The following is a 22,237-nucleotide window of genomic DNA, read 5'->3' on the forward strand; positions in this document are numbered from 1 at the left end:
AAAATAAAAATAGCAATAAAAAGAAAAAGAAAATAAAATAAAAATCTAGATTAATTAAATTGCAAATAAAATGAATATCAATGAAAATAGTCCCTGGCAATGATGCCAAAAACTTGACGCGTGCTAACCGTAAGTGTATGGTCAAGTAGTAAAATTATCATCCTTTGGGATCGTGTTGTTGTTAGTACCAGTTTACGTGTAAAGCAGACTATCTAGATGGATCTAAATAAGGGATAAATGTAAAAAGGAACTAAGTAAAACTAAGAAAATTAGATGAAAGGCGATGGAAAAATCAAATCTTGAGACAATCCTATGACTTCGATTTCACTACGACGATCATTGATAATAGTTGTAAATCCTTCTCTTACCTTAGTGTTAGATCATACTTGAAGGTGATCTATCCTAAAATATCGATGCTCCTTTCGAGAATACATCGGTGAATCTACCCTAACGCGACCTCTACTTTCGTGGCAGTCGAACTAGGGTAGACTCTTTACATTCTATGATAGCCAATGATATCCTTGAAAGAGTTTGGACTACTTTCATGAACAAATCCTCAAGTCCAGCTCTTATAAGTCCGAGATTAGAGTTTGCCTTTCGGTTCTTCCTCTTTTCCTAAGATCTATATTAATGTATGTTAATACATATTAGTATGTTAAGTGTGCTAAGACATGAATGAAGGATCAATATATCATGTGATAAAAGAGAGAAATCACATATAATAAATTGTCAATTCAATATCGGATTACTCCCTAATCCTGTCAATTCAATATCGGATTACTCCCTAATCCTAGAATTAAAAAAATTACTCTATAATGTTAAAAATATCAACCATTAACATCGTAGCTCCTCTGAAGTCTTTGATGCGAGCTCCTCCTCGATCCCCTATTACGGGATTGGAAGATCCCTTTGATCCTGTTGATCACTTGATGCTTTGTAGTTGTTGTTTCTTGTATCCTTTTATAGTTTTAGAGGTTTGATAGAACTTTTTCAAAATGTAGAACAATTCTAACATAATTTTCTAAAAGTTGGGCCAGCTAACTAAATTTCCTAAAAAGAAGGGGAATGTAACAAAATTTCCTAAAAATAGAGGAGACACTATCTTGAAGTGCCACGGCCAGGCTGTGGTGCATTTTGGTGTGTCCTCGTCCAAAATCAGAATTAAACACGACTATGGTAGGTGCCATGGTTTGGCCCGACCGTGTTTCTTTCTGCTACTTAGAGTGATGCTCTGATAACAATTCTAACTCCATGGATGATCCACGACCGTGGTGACTACCACAGGCTAGCCGTGGATCATGCTATAATGTTGTTCAACTTTTGTGTCTTCAAGTATGCTCCAACATCAAAAACTCCATTTCCTGTCAATAAAAGCACAAACCACAGTCATCTGAAATGAATGCAAATATTATAACTTTATGTAAAATATGCTCATGTAAAATATGCTCATGTAATGCAACAAATGCATGCTAAATAAGACTCAAAACATATGATGATTCACATACATCGCATGATAGGATGGTGATTGCTAGGTGACATGCGGTTGCTAATAACATTTGAGTTAAACTAGCTTGTCATTATGATAATTGATTGAGAAATGGGATAATTAATGAATTTAAATTATGGACATTCTCAAGTTAGCTTGTAGAACAATGTTTTTTGATGGATGTGTCCTGCAGATGAAGTAAAGGTTCTGGTAATGCAATTAACCATAATTTTTAGTCACGATTGCTTTTATTGTCAAGGAAATCTATATGCTTTGCCACTTTTAGGTATTCTGCTAGAAAATGATTTGAGAGGCTCTTTTAAGTACGCTCCTGTGCTATAATTCCTAACTCAAACATGGTTGTGTGCTGGTTTGATGGCATATTCATGCAGGGAACAGATAGGAAAGAATAAAAAGAAAGGTTGCGGTTTAGGCCCAAACCTTTTGCTGAGTTTGTAAATAAGGCCTCAGGAAGTATGACAAACTGTTTGGCATGTGATACTTTCAATTCAACATCTAAGATAATATAACTGGATCATGTCAACTTTCATGGCCTGATTTGGTACCTAGCGTTTATACAAATATACAAATTAAAACACGTGAGCCTAAAATTGGCTTAGACTCATGCTGATTTGAATTGTAGACCTGTGCAAACTTACTGATATAGTACACATTTGTTCAGACTATTAGATATCTGCCAATACATGCTAGTCCAACTTTATCTATAAACCAGGATCAGAACCAGGATCAATAAAGCTTGTAATGGTCTGTTCACTCTGTGTTCTTTATCCATGAATGCATTGTTCTTCCTTTTCTTTTCCTAGTATATGATCTTGTAAAATATTCGTTCTTCCTTTTCTTTTGTAGTCTTGCCATCAGTCGGTATTGCATCTCTTTCTTCTAGAGAAGCTGAAGGGAGAACAAATATTTCTGCTGGTGATAAGGTAAACTTTGAGATATATGTTTTTTCTTTTGTTGTAGTTTTTGTTGGTTTATCTATTTGTTTACTTTGCCATCAACTTTCATAACTTGTTGGAAATGATGATCCGTTGCTGTCTAAACCTAGATTTTTATTGTTCATTTAGATCTTTAGACATGTGGTTTCATTTGTCCTTATGTATAAATTCTCTATGCACTTTTGAATACACATTCTTTCCTAGTTAAATTTCTAATAATGTACTAAGTTAATCTACATCATGATTTCAAGTGTTGATGTATTGGTTGACATATATTCCAGTCATTGACTGGTACTAATACACTAAAAAAGAAGCGTCTTTTCATGACAAGCAATTATCACTAAAACTTTGTAATTTGTCATTAAAAATTTTAGTGACAATAATTTTTATAAATAAAACTTGTAATATTTTTATAACTTCTTGATTTTGAATTTTATTTTAATCAACTTTCTAATTCTAATAAGCTTTTATTTGGAGGTAAAGAAGTTAAGTGGAAAGAAATTATAGATTAAAATAGTTTCAATTGATCTTGGAATATTTGAAAGCGTGCGAGTGTTAGCATGACATGGTACCAAAATCATACTATTATATATTTATAACTTCTTGTTTTTGAATTTTGTTTTAATCAACTTTCTAATTGTAATAGACTTTTATTTGGAGGTAAGAAGTTAAGTGAAAGAAATTATAGATTAAAACATTTCAGTTGATCTTGGAATGCTTTAAAGTGTGCAAGTGTTAGCATGACATGGTGCCAAATGTCATTCTGGTCATTGATATGAAATATTGTATGGAATGATATTTCAAACATAGATCTACATTTCTATCTATCTACTGTTGATACATACATTACTTCACATGCACACACAAAAAAAAGAGGAAAAAAAACTAATTTGAACACACTTTGAGAATGAAAAAAGAGTTTAGGTTGCACTAGAATTTACTACTGTTCAGATAATATGATTTACAAGTATTATTTATTAGATTGCAATATATCTAATCTAGTTTCCTTGGATTGGATGGCAGGAGGCACATAAGTTGCTTCAACCAGCAGACAAGACACTGAAAACAATGGCCATTGAGTTTGCTGAGCACCAGGCAGGATGCTTTATCTTACTTCGATCTTTTTGGATTGGAATTATTACTAATAAAGCTTTACTTCTAGGTTTGTGTTGATATATTTATCACCGCTCAGACTTTTGTGGACATTGCTTCCATTTCCGTTGTTCCTGGAACTACTGGAGGACAGGCAAGTTTTTGAACTCCATTGAACTGGGTGCATTTTATAATATTTTTTGGAATGCTAATATTACATTCTGTAATGTTATCTTTTTAAGAATGCACTAGTTGTAAATCATGCAGCTTAGATTTTCTTAGTGACTGACCTTGTTATTAAGACCTGTTACTGTACATTGGTGTTAAAAATATGCAACTATGATCATCATATTGACAATCCTGTTACCTGATTTAGTGGTGGATGTTGTATGTATTATTAATTTATTGTTGATAAAATGCACTATGATCAGTGTATATAGTCTTGTTACCTGATGGGTTATTATTCTGATAAGTTGTTATTATGACAAAGGATTCAAATACCATGGCATGTCACTCCGCATAGCTGGAACATCTCATCCACTGATAAAGTGCACTATGATCACTATATACTGTCGTGTTATTTGATCTACTATGATTGTGTGGAACTGCATGACCTAGACTGTTGGAGAACTGATAGTGCTTGCCTAATCTATTGTCAAAATCAAGGTAGGAAGGAAGTGGATTTCTTCCAGTGGGTAGTTCATGCAACTTCTATAAATTTTAAGGATTAGATCTACACCTGGAAGGAGTGGATCTGTCATATGCTTGGTGTTCATGGGAAGGGGAAGTTCTACAGAATGAGATGAGGGGAAGATGAAGATTATGTGGATGAAGGGGAGAAGTGAATGGGTGGGCCGTGGGTTTAAAAGGACTTATGGCGGAGGAGCTCCTAGCATTGGGTTCTATTGGATGTGGAGAACTTCCTCTGGGTGAAGTCATGGAATGTTAAGGCTTGCGAAATTAGAGGGGAGGTTGGTCGGTGGTTATAAAAGGCAACAAAGAATTTCTTTCTGGGAAAGACAATGACAAAGGGGTTGCTGGTTGTGGGGTAGTGGAGAAAGGGAATGGTCCATGAGGTCCATGAACGGAAAACGAGAGAACAAATCGTATCAACACTGAATTAGGAATTCAATTTTGATGTCAATTGATGCAAGCATAAGGAACAACAATCTCATAAAGAGAAAAAAACTCACGGCGAAAGGAAACATTATGAAAAATGATTAATAGGGGGGAATTGAGGTCACTCAAAAGACTCAAAAACTCCAAATAAAATTAGAAATAAATTAAGAAATTTTAGGAAATATATAATCTTATACTTAAAATGACTCGATCTAGAATAAATCTAATCTCTAAGCAAGATAATTACCAAATCAAAACTACCTTGATAAACTGCTCCTAACTAAAGGGATTTACCAAAGTAAACTTTCAGAAAATCAATAACTTCTAAAAATTGAATTCATAATCTGCATTATCTCCCTCCAAAGTCCAAGTCCGAACCTTGTAGAACAATATTAAATTGAATAAATCTATTTTTGTAAACAAGATAATTACCAAATCAAAACTATCTTGATAAACTTATTCTCCTAAATAAAGGGATTTATCAAATTAAACTTTCAGAAAATCTGTAACTTCTAAAAGTTGAATTCATAATCTGCATTATCTCCCTCCAATATCCAAGTCTATACCTTCTAGAACAATGATAATATATTGAAGTGACTTTTATAGGGTGATGTAACAAACTCTTGCATGTTCTCATGTACTTGTATGTCCTCTCCTTGCTAATCCATTTCAATGCATTTGTCTCTTTGCTGATACCATACATGAGCTACTTAATTTTCTTTTCGTGGTCAATTTTGGGTGTTCACTTGCCCGAACAGTTATCAAGGTTTTTGTTTGATCAAATGGAGATTAGCTCATTTAACCATTTAACCCTTCATTCAACCACTAAGAGCCAACTGTTATGTTGATTTTTTGAAACATGGTGGAGAGAGCTCTTATTTATCATGTGAGTTCTTTGTGATGACAGTCCATTTGGTTTCATTATTTTAAAACAACTTTTTCCAATTGTTAGTTTATCTTGAAGCGTGTTCAATTCTAGATCCCCATTTGTACAAACCAATAGGATTAGTCCTTGATTAAACCATTCAGAGCCAACTGCTATGTTGGTATTTTCAAACTTGGTGGAGAGAGTTCTTATTTTTCATGTGTAGTTCTCTATGATAAAATCCATTCCTTTAGTATTCATGGAGAATACCTCTCATTTCTTTCATATTAACTTCTTGCGTCGCCATCCTCTCTTCCAAAACATTAACCCTATCCGACATCCTTGGCATTTCTTATAACCATACAACCCCTCTTACATCCAGCAGGTCGGACTAATGTTAGGATTCCAAAATTCAGAATAGAGGAACACACAAAATTTTACAATGGTTAACACAAACAGCTAACCAAGAACACTTAAATCTGGTAAAGAAAACTCTCTCCACCAGCCAAAACCAATGCTTCTTTTGACAATAATTATTAGATCCCTTCCCCTCTAATTTCCCACAAATTTATAACCCCACATACTCTAAAACATGCTAACATAACTGCCATAAAGATATAATTGACTCTAAAACATAAACTGCCACTATATATTAATTCTGTTTCAGTCCCTTTTTGTTTTGTCCCTCCTGGAATAGACAAGCCATGTTTTGGGCTTGTTTCCCTCATAATCCAACATGTTTCACTCATGATCCAACACCTGATCCACATCTGGAACTTGGTTCCTATCACTGACTACAGGAATTGTCGTAGAAGCCTATGATTGAGGAAGAGATTCTTGAGGAATTGTGGAATATGCTTGCTGTGTTGGGTGGAATAAGTTTTGCTTGTGTTGACCAACTATGAATGAAATTTAAAACTTCATTGACACTATTCTTAGACAAATGAAGAAGAAGAAGCAGAAGAAAAAGAGAATCATCGATGGGAGGGAAGGCCCAAGAACAACTACTTGTTTGCAAATCAACCTACTCCACTCACGTGCAGTGCAATTGCAACAGAACCTATGAACAACAGACACCTACGATTGAGGAACATGCTCATGCAGAACTACGGAAGATTCTTGCAAATCGACCTTCCTTCCTTTGCCCTTGTACTGAGAGTATTAAAGCTTCTTGTGTGCTACTCAAGAAGTCTTGTGCCGTGTCAGTCAACACAGGTAGAATTTACCGTTCTGTCCGCCGACCAACATCGCAAGGCCATCACGACCTTAATAATATGTAATGAGCATCTCAAATAATAATTTAATAATAAGCATCTATAGTGATCAAATATTTATAAAAATAATTAATATATTTATATTTTAAAAAGTGTTGAAACCATATCAGTATGACATTTTAAACCTTGGTGCTACTAGACAGGTAGAATAAGTTTTTGCTTATCACAACAGCTTCTCGCATGCTAGTCTACCGGCAAAATAAGTTTCACTTGTGCTGACCAGAATAAAATGAAATTAAAACCTTGATTTATACTACTCGTAGACAGGTGAAAAATTAAGAATTCACTATATTCATTCATCTGCAACATCTTCCTCTTTGGCTGTTCATTTTTATGCATGAATTGTTTAACATTTTCTTCTTTCCAAATGGAACATCTTGCCATCTTTCATGACCACATAAGCCACATGTACTGGTCTTCTGAGAGTTAAGAGAATTGAGAGCGTCAAAAGTGGATTGAACAGACATACCAGAAAAGGGGAAAATGCTTAAACCCATCTCAACTAGTCATTTCCCAAGATAAACATTGGTGTTTTTGTTGAGAACGAGCAGCCATGGTTCCAGGGGGCAATAGAAGTCATTGGAGTTAGTGTTGTTGAACAAGGGGCAACCCTAGTTCCAGGTGACTGTAGAAGTCACCAAACTTAGTATCATCTGACCACATTGGTAAGTGTGACGTGTTATGCGGGATGAACTGTTCCATATTCCTTATGATGGACTTCATTTGACTGGTATGAGCACCACAGTCAACAAAAGAAAATTTAATCCTTGTGTTCATCAATGCCTACATGTTATGGTAATGCCACGCAACAATGCATCAATATATGACAATAAGATATTGACAAACACTTTTCTGAGTGCTGGGCTAGTAAGTTCAATTTTTACATTTGATGTTGCAGGTATATTATTATTATCCATTTTCTGCTGTCTCTGATCCTGGGAAACTCTACAATGATCTTAGATGGAACCTTAGTAGACCCCAAGGTTTTGAGGCAGTGATGCGGGTTAGATGCAGCCAGGTAAAGTATCTGGCATGCAAAGTGTTTTGGTGATTGTGCAATGCTATCATTAGTTTTAATGTTAATTATTTGTAAGTTTTATTTTACATTTTGCTAGGGCCTTCAAGTTCAGGAATATGCTGGAAGCTTTTGCAAGCGCATTCCCACTGATATTGATCTTCCCACAGTAAGTTCCTCTGTAATATAATAAGTGATAGTTAACTATGCTATGCCTAAAAGCACTGTAGGAAGCTTCTTATGCAGTGCTCTGGTAACATGAAAACCTTTTTTCAATTATTAAATTACTGATATAAAAACTTGGAAACATAGAGCCATAAATAGAAACTCCCAAATAATTTTTTTTAAAAAAAATTCATTAATAGTTATGAACTAATTGAAATTTTGCACTATCAGGGATTGATTTTATGACTTCAACTGATTGAAATATGTCCAAAACTTGAGTGCATGTTGCCTCCATGGCATTGCCCTTGTCCATTGCTGCTGTGGAAGCTCTTGATTTGCAGCTCATGTTTTGTCACTTTGATGGAGCATCCTGCGCTACCATTCAGTGACACACTATCCCATCTAACCTCCTGTCCTGTTAACTGCCAACTCTGGTGCCAGCTTTGCTGCCACAATGCTTCTGTGCACATGCCATAACCTTTCCCTCCTGCCTACCCTAGGTTCCACCTTATCCTCTGCTGTGTAGCAACATTATGCTGAACCTCGTCTACTTTGTCCAGGTCAACTGACCATGGTGCCACTGCTTAATCTAGCATAACCTTGTGTAGGATAAATGGTGGCTTATCTTGTGAAAGAAAAGGTGGAAACTTCTTTTTGTTTTCTTTTTTTCCTTTTTGAACCCGCACACCCTAAAAAAAAGAGCTGTTTGCTATTTCAAAACCCAATTTTTGTGTCGTCAATCCAGTGTTCTAGATCATAATATAGATCAATCGTGAAACAACTCTGTTCCCATGTGGATCTGGATTTGAATCGCTCAGCTACTATGGAACAGCATTTCCGGCTTGCTGGAAATTCCATTATTTAACTCTGCTTGCATAATGACTTGAGATGGAGGGTGATATCTGTCCTTATCCAACTCACTGATAACTACCTACCTCCTAAACCATTGGAGTACATTGATGACATATGCCAGTTATGGCACAGCATATCTGGCTTGATGAAAATTCCATTATTTAACTCTGCTTGCATAATGACTTGAAATGGAGGGTACATTGATGATATATGCCAGTTATTGTGTTTGTATCTACACATTAATCTGATACAAAGATACCTATGTGTCACAGATAGACTGCGATAAAACTATAATGGTCACTTTCAAATATGATGATAAGTTCCAGGAGAATTCAGAATGTGCCTTTCAGGTATGCAGTAGTCTATGCCTTCACAAGATATTTTAATAGGGTCTTTTCTCTTATTTCCAATTTAAGTATGCCTCGGCTTTGCAATTGATCTTGTCGGTCATGACTGTACTTGTGATTTCTTTATGCAGTGTGCACTTCTTTACACTACTGTGTATGGTCAAAGAAGAATTAAGGTTATAAACCTCTCCCTTCCTTGCACTAGCATGCTTAGTAATCTTTTCCGTACAGCTGACTTGGATACCCAGTTTGCCTGTATCCTCAAGCAAGGTAGAATATGCTTTTATTTATTTTATATTTTCTCCTCCTTTTAATCCTTCTTCTATATAACTTGCTAGTTTTGGTCTACATGTTTGCAACTACAATGTTTCTGTTTGTTTAGTCAAGTACTACAGGTCTGTTCCATTTGAAAACTGGGAAGTAGTTGAACTTTTTAAGAAAAATTACAGTGTGTTTGATTTCTAAAAAATTTAAACAGTTATTTTTGATGTCTGGAATTTATAGCGGCAAGCAGCATTCTTGTGAACTCTCTTTCTCAAGTCCGTGAGCAGATTATAAACCTCTGCATCAACATCTTACATGCCTACCGTAAGTTTTGCGCGACAGTATCATCTTCAGGCCAGCTAATTCTTCCTGAAGCTCTGAAGCTATTGCCTCTCTATACACTAGGTATGGCCAACTTATAGAAATATTTTTGCAGTGATACATCTATTCTTTAGCTATAATGGTGTCTATATATTGCTAGGTATGGAATTTTGCTATTGGGGTTATTTGATTTGTAGATTACTATATTAGTGTCATTAAATGTATTATTTCATGGATGACTGGCAAGGATGTTTTGGTGCCCATGTGAATAGAACTGAAGGATGAACTCTATGGATCTTATCATGCCATTAGACTCTATGTAAGGGTACTATATGGCAAAGCCATATTGCTAGTAAAATCTTTGGTGTTCTGAATTAATTTATATTATGTTAAATAGGAATTTTGTTTATATATCTCTACCTTCTAGTCTAATGGATTCAACTTGTAATTTCTTAGGGTTTCTTTGAATATAAGAATATTTGATATTATATTTTCTAGAAATGCCACATATCCATTTTCATTTTGTTATAAAAATGAATTTTTTTTATTCCACACCCTCTCTCAAAGGATATAACAATGATTACAAAATCTAAGGACCAGTCATATTGGATGGAAGGATCATTGAAATGGAAATAATTCAAAAAAAAAAATCAAAGATGAAACAATAACAAACAAATCTTTATCCCAATAAGGGAGGTCGGCTATATTGATTCTCTTATGTCATTGAGCTTAATCCCCTATTATATCTTCATATATATCTAAATGAATTTTATTTTGTTTTATCATTGCTAACCAAGTTCTATTTGGTCTCACTCTTCCTCGATTAATAATGTTTGTTATAATCTCACATCGCCTATTAGTCACCTAAGCACATGTTTATATTATTTTAAACATGTCTCTTAAAGATTTCCCTCAATAGGTGTAATTTGACTGTTTCTCTAATGTTCTCATTTTTTATTATTTTCATCGTCATATTTCTTTACATCCACTTTAACATTCTCATTTTAAGTTATCAAAACTTGACTTGAAACCTAAATTGGGTCAACGAGTTGGTTATTTATTGAATATCTCTATACAAGTCGGTTATAGGTTTAACCCTGATGAACTAGCAAATTAACTGTCGGTATGAATTGGCAGTTTAACCACCGGTTCATTCCTATTTATTTAAATTTATTTTAGATTTTTTAATTATAACTTTTTATTTATAATACTTATAATATTTTAATGATATTAATAGTATAGTTCAATATGAATTAACTCATTTTAAAATTTTCAATGTGGAACTATTATACCTTTCTATTAAAGTTATTTTTTTTAAAATTTATTTGCCTTGAATTATCTAATAGGAGACTATTCTACTTTTATATTAAAGCTATTTTTTCAACTTATTTGTGTTGAATTCTTTGATGTGAGATTATTTTATCTTTAATTCATTAAATTTATTAATCTCATTTAACTCTCTTAATTACTCATTGATCTTATTTTGTTTTTATTTATTCAATATTGTGTTTATACAACTATTTGATTTGTATGATATATCTAATAATAAATTTATGAAGGAATATAGTTTATTTAATAATAAAATTATATATATAGTGAAGACTATCATCATAATCAAAAGATATAATTTATGTGATAGATAGGTCTCATCACACTAAAATATAATAATATTAATGTTAAATAAAAAAAACTATTGATATAAAAAAATAAAGATAGTTCAGGATCTAATATAATATTTTTCTCGATTTACTTTGACTTTTGATTTTTTGAAAGCTCAAACACTAATGATCGGATGAAAATTATAAAAAGAATAAACAAAATCCAACTTTCAAAGAACGAAGTAGAGGATTTTAATACCAAAATAATTAACGAACTATGTGACTTTAATTCCCCTATACCCTATACGTAGAAAACTTAAATAAGTGCAAACTTTTTTATTTTTTATTTTTATAAATTTATAATTTTTTAAATAAAATAATTATAATATCATGAATCGAACCATAACTGACGGTTTCAAACTGTGAATTGTAACCGCCTTGGAAGGTTAAGGTTAAGAGTCTATATTCTTAGAATCGTCGAACCAGCGGTTTTGAACCATGGTCAGGTTTATTCTTCTCTCTATGACTTTCATTTTTTGCTCGTGTGGTCAATTCATAGTTTAACATTCAGCTCCATATTATATAACAAGTCTAACCGTCGTTTTATAAAACCTCCCTTTAAACTTTAGAGGTACTATTCTGACATTCTCCTATATTTCAACTATTTTGCTTGTATTATATGTAACACATCTCTATAAAACTCTCCATCGTTTTGCAAAAATGATCCTAGATACTTGTAGCTCTTAGTTACCTTAACAATTGTCTTGCTATGTCTACTACTACTACTACTACTAAACTTAAATTGCATATATTATATTTTTCCTCTAAAACTTTTTTACTTTTAATGTTTCGCTAAGATTTGGGCTTAGTTTTTACTCCACGTCTCATCGACTAAAACAATGTTATTTGTAAACAACCTGTACTTTAGTAATGTGTCTTGGATATGACTTAGAACTCATCTTTGATATAACCCTATTTTTATAGGAAATATTTCTGTTAATATGTTTGAAGTCTTCACTCTTATCATTACATTCTCATACATATTCTTAATTTTTTTCAACACTTTATCATAAGCTTTTTCTCAGTGAATGATACCATGTGTAAGTCTTGTTTTTTTTCCAATACTTTTCAATCAATTGTTTGAGGTGTATAGCTTTTATCGTTGATCTTTTAGATATGAATCCAAATTAATTTTCAGTCACCATGGTCTTCTTCCTTTATCACATTTTTATTACTTTTTGTTTTTCAAAATTTCATGTTATGATACATTAGCTTAATACCCCTATAATTTGCACAATTTTATAAGTTTAGATTACTTACATCTACTAATTTGATATATTTTTTTATTTTCAATATTAAGTTGAATAACTTTGTGAGTCATTCAATATCTTGCCTCCTTAAGCACTTCCGTATCTCTATTGGAATATCATTTAGTTTAATTAGTTTTCCATTTTGCTTCCCATCCGATCCAATCAATTTTCCATTTTCCTTTCCATTAAATGCTTATTCTACTTTTAAAATTCGAATATGACCATGATTGCTATACAAGATACCTCGTTGAGGTGCTCCTTTCAGATAACACAATTTATTTTACATGTGCCTAATAATTATCTGATGAAGAAGACATTTATTGACTTATAATACTAATTGAATATGCAATATCTATACGAGTCACTGGAAGATAATTAACTTTCCAACCAATCTTCTATGCCTATTCAGATTTTCAAATAATTCACCATCTTTTGAGTTGTAGATTAGAACTCATTGGAATACTACATGGTTTTGCCCTTAATTTTCCTATCTCAAATAATAAATACATATTTCCTCTTAATTAAAAAATAAGATAAGAAGAGCGTTTTTTTCGCCGAGCCCGGGCGACGCCTCCGGAGGCGTTCCTTGGCCGGAAATTGTGCCGGCGCTGTGCCGGTGCCGCGGCGGAACGAAATTTTTCGTGCGTATCGGGCGATACGGCACGAGATTTCAATTCCTGATTTTGCCCTTAATTTTCCTATCTCAAATAATAAATACATATTTCCTCTAAGATAAGAAGATTTTTTTCTTACATCTTGTTACCATAACACCCAAGAAGTATATTAAAATCCCTAAATCTTTGGTATGAAACTAACTTAGAGACAAAATGCCTGCAATATCATTTCATTATCGCCCAAATATACAACCAATAAGATGTTGCCCACTATGGACTATTTGTAGAACACAGAATGATCAGACTTACATTTCTTCATTCCGAACTCCTTAATCACCTAACTCAATTTGCCAAGGCAGGCACGAGGACTTTGTTGTAAACCATATAAGGATTTATAAAGATAATAGATTTTCCCATACTTCCCCTAAGAAACAAAGTAGCAGTTTCTTTATATAGACTCCCTTTGCCTTCTTCCCTGCAGGTAATTTGACTAGGGTCCAGGTACCATTGTCATCTAGAGTATACATCTATTCGATAGCATTACGCTAACCAGGATGAGAGCTTCATGAATAGTTTTAGGAAGGGATATAGAATTGAGAGATGCAATAGAGGAATAGGAAGATGATAATAAGTGACTATAAACATAAAAGAAGACATTAGATAAGTATATTGACGTTTACCTTTGCAAAGAGTAATTGGTAAATCATCACTTGAAATTGGATCCACTAATGAAGAAGCTGACGTAGGACATGGATTAGGAGGAATATATCAGCAAGAATAAACTTGCTGAATGGGAAACTTAATAAGAATAGATTTAGTAGGATAAAAAAATAGAAGATGTGATGGTATAGATTAACAAATCATATCCTCCCCCTAACTAAGGTAATCAATAGAGGGAAAGAAAGATGTGGTTTCAAGAAAAGTGATGTGAGTGGATACCAAATACTTGCTAAGATTAGGACAGTAACATCCTTTTTGAGCCCGAGAATATCCAAGAAAGATACACTTCAAATATTTTGGATCAAGTTTTGTGACCTAAGGATGAATATCCCAAACAAAGCAAATACAACCAAATGTTCTAGGTTCATTAGGAAATAATGGCTTATTTGAAAAGAGAACATAATGGGTCTCACCGTGAAGAATGGATGATAACATACGATTAATTAGAAAGCAAGTTGTAGGCACTGCATCACTCCAGCCCAAAACTATTTAGGAACTTGCATTTGAAATAATAAAGCTCTTGTCGTTTTAAGGTGTATATTCTTTCTCTCTGCAAGCCCATTTTGAGCTGGTGTGTCTACACAAGAGGTCTGAAGGAAAATGTCATGTTGAGTCATATAAGTTTGAAAAGATTATGATAAGCATTCCTTAGCATTATCACTTCGTAATATTTATACAAAAATATTAAATTGAAAAAATAAAGAAATAAAAGAATAACTCAAAATGACTTTTCATCAAATATAACCATGTCATACGAGAATAATCATCAACAAAAGTAACAAAATACTTAAACTTAATTTGAGACATAACATAACAGGACAAGGTTCCCCAACGTTTGAATGAACTAATTCAAAAGGAGCACTATTGACGCTTCGACTTGAATTAAGACAATGGTGTTTAGCAAATTGACACATCTAATGAGGATAGACTATAAAATTGAGGATAGAGTATCTTCAATACTGGGAGAAAATGATGACTCAAGCGACAATGCGCTTCAAACAAAGTGATTATTCTAAAACAGACGATGGACTTTGGTACCTGTGTTTCAGGGATGTAGAGACTTTCAGACTCATGTCCTTTACTAATAATCTTCTTCGTCATAAGATCTTGAAATAAACAATAATGAGACATAACAGTTAAAAGTATATGTAAGTTTGCTTACAAAAATTAAATTAAAATACAACTAAGGTAAAAGCTTAAGACAGAGTGCAAGAGAATTGAAGGAGTTAGAGTAATTGTGTCAAACCCAAGAACATGAGATTGACCCAAAGGTATGTGACTGAAAAGTAAAGAACAGATTAGAATTTTCTATCATATGATCTTTGACACTAGAATCAATGACTCATTTGGAGGATGAGGAAACAAGACATATATTTGGTTTACCTAAATCAGTGATGACAATAACTAGTATGGATGAAGATTTTATTGATTCTTGGTATTATGAGAATTTGGCATATTTATCAGTAAAGATCATGACAATTGCTTAGAAATATCATTTTTGATGGGTTGACTATGTTTGCTTATTTTGCAATTTCTTGCAATCGTGTTTTATATGTCCTGGCTTATGACAATAGTGACAAAATTCCTATCATAGTCGCTTGACCCCACTCCTTTACCACCAATCCTATGTTGTTGTATTCCAGATTTAGAAATCTTATTTCAACTAACAAGAGCACTATAGGGTTGAACAATACGCTACTAAAGGATTCTTATAGAGAGGAAATCTCATAACTAGAGAGAATATGAGTTTTAGCAATATGAAACTCAGAAGGAAACCCAACTAAAAAACTCATCATAGCCATCTTCTCTCGTTGAGCTTGTTGTACTTTCAGAGTAGGACTTAATATAATATGTTAAGATCTTCACAAGTCTTTTTTACAATTCATGAAATAGGTTGTAACATACCTATCTTGTTTTTCTGCACAATAAAATGCTTTGCACATCTTATAAATGCAGGAAATATCCCCTTTCCAAAATACAAGAAATTAAGATATTCTGTTAGCTCTTTGACAAATTCATAGTGATTGATTAGACCAACCACTTCATTAACAGTGAAGTTTCATATTTGTAAAAATTGTTGGGATCGACAACAGTTGTTAGAAGGGGTGAATAACTTTTTTTGCGATGTTAATTTTCTATGCAAGAGTATTATGCAGTGAAAACAAAAAAAGAAGAAACAAAAAATGCACCAAGATTTACTTGGTAGGTTGCTACGTCCACGGCTTATGCACACGGAATCCACTATTTTTCTCCTCTTCAATTAAGCATTGGAGGCGGAGAAACCTCTTACAACAATCAACAAATATAAGGATCAAAAGCAAGAATGAATAGAATAATGAAGGCTCTTGTGATGATAGAATATGGGTTAATTTGCACTTCTTAATTATTCTCTTTCTCAGCCCCTTTAGTCCTTTTATAGCCTTCATGTCGAATCTTGTCATTTTCTGATCTAGCGACCATCAGTCGACTACGCATCACTCATCTCTTGATTACTCCCTGGATCTTATCCTAATTGTAATTAGAACTTTTATCTTCGACTCCATTTGAATTAGTCATTATAGCATCAGTCAATTGGTCGACTGTACCATTAGTCGACTCCTGAGTGGTTAGTTTATTGCTTCAATCCACTCCTAGACATTTTGTGGTCTTCCAATGAAATCTAAGAAATGTTCTGTTTCTACAACCTTCTGTTGGTTTGACAAGTTTGATATCAATAGTCGACTAATCCTTATCTAATAGTCAACTGATCCAACCATAATACCCTAATAGATCTAACTTGGGATATATGAATATTTGGATCACTAGTAGTCTAAATTTCACATCAGTACATACTGACTTCGACTAGTTCTAAGGTCGAATCCGCCTAAGTTGCTTGTCTATCTTTTGTTCCATGTATACAGGCCACTCACATTTCACATGGAGTTTCTCCAAGTCTTGAGGTCTTCGACCATCAAGCTGCCTCGCTCGGATGCTTTGAGCCTATGACTCCCTTTAGCTATCCTCGACTTGTCATTCTCTGATGCTTCTCATCTTGCAGTCCCTCAGATGTGTCATTCTTCTCCGATCTTACAGACCTTGAGTCATCGAGCCATCATAACCCTTAGACTTGCTAAGTCATCCTGTATACTTGGTAGACCTTACACATCTTAGCACACAAGTCAGATAAATACAAAGCTAACTTAAATTCTTTGTTAATCTCATCAAAACCATGAGGATTATTTGTTGCCTAAATGCAAAAGGGGACGAAAGTCCTAACAAAAATAACCGAGCTTCCTCCTTCAACCATGTCTGTTTTGACTCATCTATAGGTGAGTCATTAGTCATGTAATAATCCATATCAATGCTCCTCAAATAAAGACGAATTATCACTCCAATCAAGATAATTAGAGCCATTAAGTTTATATTCCGTGATTTTTAAAAACAAGGGGATAACTACTTCTCAGCTATATCACCAAAGAGCAACGAGAATAAAAGAAAACAGAGAACTAAGTCTGAAATACCAAAGAAACTTTGAACGTGTTGCACAAAAGAATCTCACACTTGAACAAATGCTGACTCAACTAGGTACGTGAAGATGTAGCATGGAGCAAGGCAAACATAATAGTGATAATTGAAGAAATTTTCAATAACAAAGGTGCTTTCACGTGTCAACGCATGGGACTGGACTAGAAAACTCATAACAGTGCGTGTGGCTCACGTGCAGAGATTCTAATGACCAAAATATGGGCAATAGCAATTTGATGATCGATGGTTTCTCCTAGGCCAGCGGTGCCACATGTAAAATATTAAAGCTAATTTTTATTCATCAATCTCATACATACACATACAAAGTATCAATCCTATGTTAAGAAAGTAGACTGATCAAGTCCCTACAATCAAGGTAAATCATATCCCTACAATCAAGGTAAATCATATTCCTATATTTCCTATTTCTATTTATACCATCCGTAACACACTGATGATTCAAGATGTATGATATGGGTTTAGTTGGTATTAGTTGAGTAAAATGTTTTTGCAGGACTTTTGCATATTATAAATAGCTTAGTAATAGGTTCTGCCTTTCTAAGTTTTACAATTTAATTTTTTGAATCTAAGTCCCTCTTACAATCTTAATTAGGATCCTTACATATAGCATCTACAATTGTCACATCTCTCATAATTGTTGTGGCATCCTTACATAAATGGCATGATATACCAGAGCCCAAAAATAGACATAAAATACATCTTTTGAGATCAAGGTGTTGGACTAGGATATGCTGATATATATTTTCTTCCTAAAGGTACAATATAGATCAGTTTTTTTTGGTTTTTTTCTGGGGTACTGTGCTTATTTTGTTTTTTTAGAATAATTAACTAAATGCAATCATTATAGTTTGATTTGTCACTTTTTTACCTCATTATTGTTTTATGTCACTAAACATTGTGTTTAATTGTCGTTGAATGCACTTGCTATTATATATGCGCAAACCATTTATCTTTGTCTTTGGTCCATGCTATTCAGCTTTGGTTAAAAGCATTGGTTTACGAAATGATGGCCGGTTGGACGATCGTTCTTATTGGGTCAGCCATGTTATGTCACTTTCCATTTCATTAGCTATTCCGTTAGTATATCCCAGAATGATATCTATTCATGATCTTACTGCCAAGGTAGGTCAATGTCAATTTTAGGCTGAACTTTAGACTGAAGTGATTTTTTCAATACTTTTGTGGACTTAAAAAATATTCCAATGCTACAGGAAAATGATGGTTCTCTTTCATCTTCCACTATTCCTCTCTCAAGTGAGCACATAAATGATGATGGAATATATCTTCTTGAAAATGGTGAAGATTGCTTAATCTATGTTGGAAATATGGTCAACCCAGACACACTTCAAAAATTGTTTGGAGTTACTTCTGTGGATGGACTTTCAACTCAGGTAACATGCTTTGTTTAGTTTTATCTTTATTTTTTTGATTTGTGAAACTTCAGTGGCACAATAAGATACATATTCTTCTATGTTTTGTTTGTTTGTTGTAATTTACAACAATAAAAGTTCTATGCATTCGAATGAATTCATGGTCATTAATGTGCAAACAAGTGTTTGAGGGTCTCACATTGGGATGGAAAATGATAATGTAGTAATTGAGTGGCTGATATTCTTGTGTCACATAATGCTGGCAGGATTTCTGGATTCAATTGCCTGTGTTCCTTGTTTTTCAGTTTAACAGCAAATGTTTAATTCCCTTTTATGTTGGAAGACCTCCATGGAGGCCATTTTAATTGTCAGGAGGTAACATGTAGGTGACTGAGAAAACAATGACTTACAAACTGCAGTTTCAAGAAGACAGTTTCTTGGTGAAATTTAGTCATTGGAGCATTTCTATTTTAGTTATCTCTTACTGAAAGTTTGAGACTATAGCCTACTTTGTATTTACAGATGTATTTGTCGTACAATTTTTTTGTTTTGTTTTTTGACCTTATATACCAGAATGAGATAGCTGTTCAACCTTTAAACTTTATTTCATTTTTGCAACCAAGAGAGCATCTGACATTAATAAAATATCTTTTAGCACTTATATGCAGAATGTTTTCTCTTCTGCTGGTTTGAGACTTGCTGCTTGACATAGATGTCATATTAATATGTGATACCCTTGGGAGGCATTATATGGTTCTCTCATGCTAGCAACAAATTATAATGGTCTCTACAGATTTAATTACTATATTTTGCTTTTACAAGCTTCAAATTTTTTAGTTCAGACATTTCTGCTATTTTAGTTGAATTCCATAATGACAACATTTGTTCGTCTTGAATAAATCATGTGGTTTGATTATGTTCACAATGGCAGGCTAGTAGTTCTATGAACGTCGAAACATTTGAGTAAGACTAGGAAAACCAGTAATATTCTTCTAGTGTTCAGTGAGTGCTGACAAATTACAGTTCCAGTTGACTCAACTTGTCTTGCTTATCTGGCTATAAAACTTATTTATCATTTGTCATTTTTCAACATTATCCATACCATATTTATTCAATTTCCCCTTATTTAAGCTTTTAACATATATTATTGCTAAACCTAAGTATTGTATGATAAGTGTTTTGATTTTATATTTTTAGTGACCTCATGCACGTTATTTTTTGTTTGTAATATTTCATTACTGCTGAACATTCTTTCATATGACTAGTTGTATCTTAAGTGCTATAGAATTTTAGTTTTAATAAAAAAGACAACAATGGAACACTATAAAGGTTTTTTTGTTTTACTGTTCACTCTTTATCGTATTATCTTCATCAATGTCCAAAACTCTTACTTCCATCCATCTGCTTATCCAGCTTAATTATTTCCTTTTTTTTTTTAGGTTCATTGAATTGGTACTAGCTTATCTTGTTTAAATTAAACCCTGGTAAAATTGTTGTAATCCGAGTTCCTAAACCTACTTAAAAATATTTTAGATTGTGACGTTTCTATCATGCTAGTATGGTTGAAGTTCATGAAATTTGGATTTCTATCTAGTTGCCACCTGGGGATCTCTGTTATATCTGCAAGAATGTTGTATGATTTTTTTACTCTTCACTTCAGTGTGATTGTGCAGGTAGATGTGTTTTCATGTATGCCATGTTCCTCTAGTTCATGCATTTGTTCTCAAGGGTCTATCTTGTGTTGTTCTAGATGGATTGCATGATGAACACTATGGTAGATCTAGTTTCAAATTATTTATCTAATGGATTGGTGTGGTTGTTATAATCTCAACATAAATGGTAAAACAGCATTCCTTTGTTTTAGATTGGTGCATGGACTGATGGTTTATGAATCTAAACTGCAAGTAGATATGAAGAGCTATGATTCTTGATCATGTCCCTATTAGCTTCTGGCTTAATTTTTAATATTCAAACAGAATTTTGTTTTTGTTTCATCTTGAAGTGCATGTTTTGGCCAATGCAGCTTGTATTGCAGCAATTCGATAACGACTTGTCAAAGAAGCTAAGTGATGTCATTAATGAGATAAGGCAGCAGAGATGTTCATACCTGCGGTATTTTCTTTTCTTCTGTCTTAATAATAGTTCATCATTTTGTACAACAGTACTGAGGTTTCAGAATTCTCTGCAGTTTGCGGCTATGCAGGAAGGGTGACCCCACAGGTTGGTTGAAATTCAAATCCTTTTTTTGAGTCGCACTCTTCTCTTGCAATTGTTTTGGGCAATATTTTGTTGTTTAGTGTTTCACTTGAATTGAAAATTTCACGTGCCATTTTGTATAGGCATGCATTTCCTGTCGTATATGGTTGAGGATAAAACACCTGGAGGCCTCTCTTATGTTGAGTTCCTTGTACATGTTCACCGGCAAATCCAAACCAAAATGGCTTGATCCAGATGTATGTTAGTGTAAAAGATTTTGATCGTTTTTCATCTCTTTGATTTTGTGGAGCTTGCTATAACCAAAATGGATGAGACAAGGAAAGCAGCAGACACTTCCGCGCAATTTTTGGTGTAGTTGCTGCTGATTAGCTCATCAGGAATGAAATGGCAATTATTGGTGTTTGCTGCAACTTCCACAATTTCCAGTACTGAAAGTAGACAATTGCTCTGCGAGTAAAATTTACATGGTTGGGTCGCTGGGCCTTCTCTTTGAAAAATTTCCTTTTCAACGTTACTTTTAGACAGGTGTATGACATCAACGCAGAAGTTGGGCTTAGTAAATAAAAGCGTTTTCATTGGTACTCATGTTTGATGAGATTGTTCCAATTTGAAATTTCAATTTTATGTATTTTTTCTAATAGAGGCCATAGCCATTGCAAGTGTTATTGTTAAACATGGTTATTGATGAGTGTTGTATTAATGTCATTTTGACCTTTGTAGTTTCATTGGTCTATCATTTCGGCGTTCTACCAGAGCTGTCTCAATCAGTTTTGAGATCTTAGGAAGTATTTGAAATTTTAATATATATATATATATATATATATATATATATATATATATATATATATATATATATATATATTTTTAAAAAATAATTTTTATATAAAATTTAATTTTCTATTTTTGAGGTTCAAAGTTTATATTTAAATTTTGATAATAAATTTTTTAATTAATAAAATTATTTAATTATTTTTTTTTGAGATATCGTAAATAAAATTTTATTAATTTTAATTAATTTTTTTGTCAACGTTATATTAACGAGTATCAATGGTATTCTATAAATTATTTATGTATTGAGAAAAAAATTTATTTATTTTTTTATAAAATTCAGTATCTCAAGTGTTTTT

General features: G+C 33.3%; 1 protein-coding gene across 1 annotated transcript in view; it reads left to right on the plus strand.

Moving 5' to 3' along the window:
- The window catches only part of LOC141812520 (protein transport protein SEC24 C-like), a 63,984-nt gene extending 42,289 nt beyond the window's left edge, over nt 1-21,695 (plus strand). The window contains exons 12-24 of the mRNA XM_074700511.1: nt 2,354-2,430; nt 3,466-3,537; nt 3,605-3,688; nt 7,691-7,810; nt 7,908-7,976; nt 9,097-9,174; nt 9,303-9,441; nt 9,676-9,840; nt 18,500-18,645; nt 18,735-18,914; nt 20,917-21,005; nt 21,082-21,113; nt 21,233-21,695. Of these exons, the coding sequence (XP_074556612.1) occupies nt 2,354-2,430; nt 3,466-3,537; nt 3,605-3,688; nt 7,691-7,810; nt 7,908-7,976; nt 9,097-9,174; nt 9,303-9,441; nt 9,676-9,840; nt 18,500-18,645; nt 18,735-18,914; nt 20,917-21,005; nt 21,082-21,113; nt 21,233-21,339 (1,358 nt within the window). The 3' untranslated portion in view covers nt 21,340-21,695. The remainder of the gene's footprint in view (nt 1-2,353; nt 2,431-3,465; nt 3,538-3,604; nt 3,689-7,690; nt 7,811-7,907; nt 7,977-9,096; nt 9,175-9,302; nt 9,442-9,675; nt 9,841-18,499; nt 18,646-18,734; nt 18,915-20,916; nt 21,006-21,081; nt 21,114-21,232) is intronic.
- Nucleotides 21,696-22,237: the final 542 nt, after the last annotated feature.

Source organism: Curcuma longa, chromosome 19, assembly GCF_044706935.1.
Source record: "Curcuma longa cultivar G26 ecotype Majalengka, Jawa Barat chromosome 19, ITB_CL_G26_1.1, whole genome shotgun sequence".
NCBI classification, from domain to species: Eukaryota; Viridiplantae; Streptophyta; class Magnoliopsida; order Zingiberales; family Zingiberaceae; genus Curcuma; species Curcuma longa.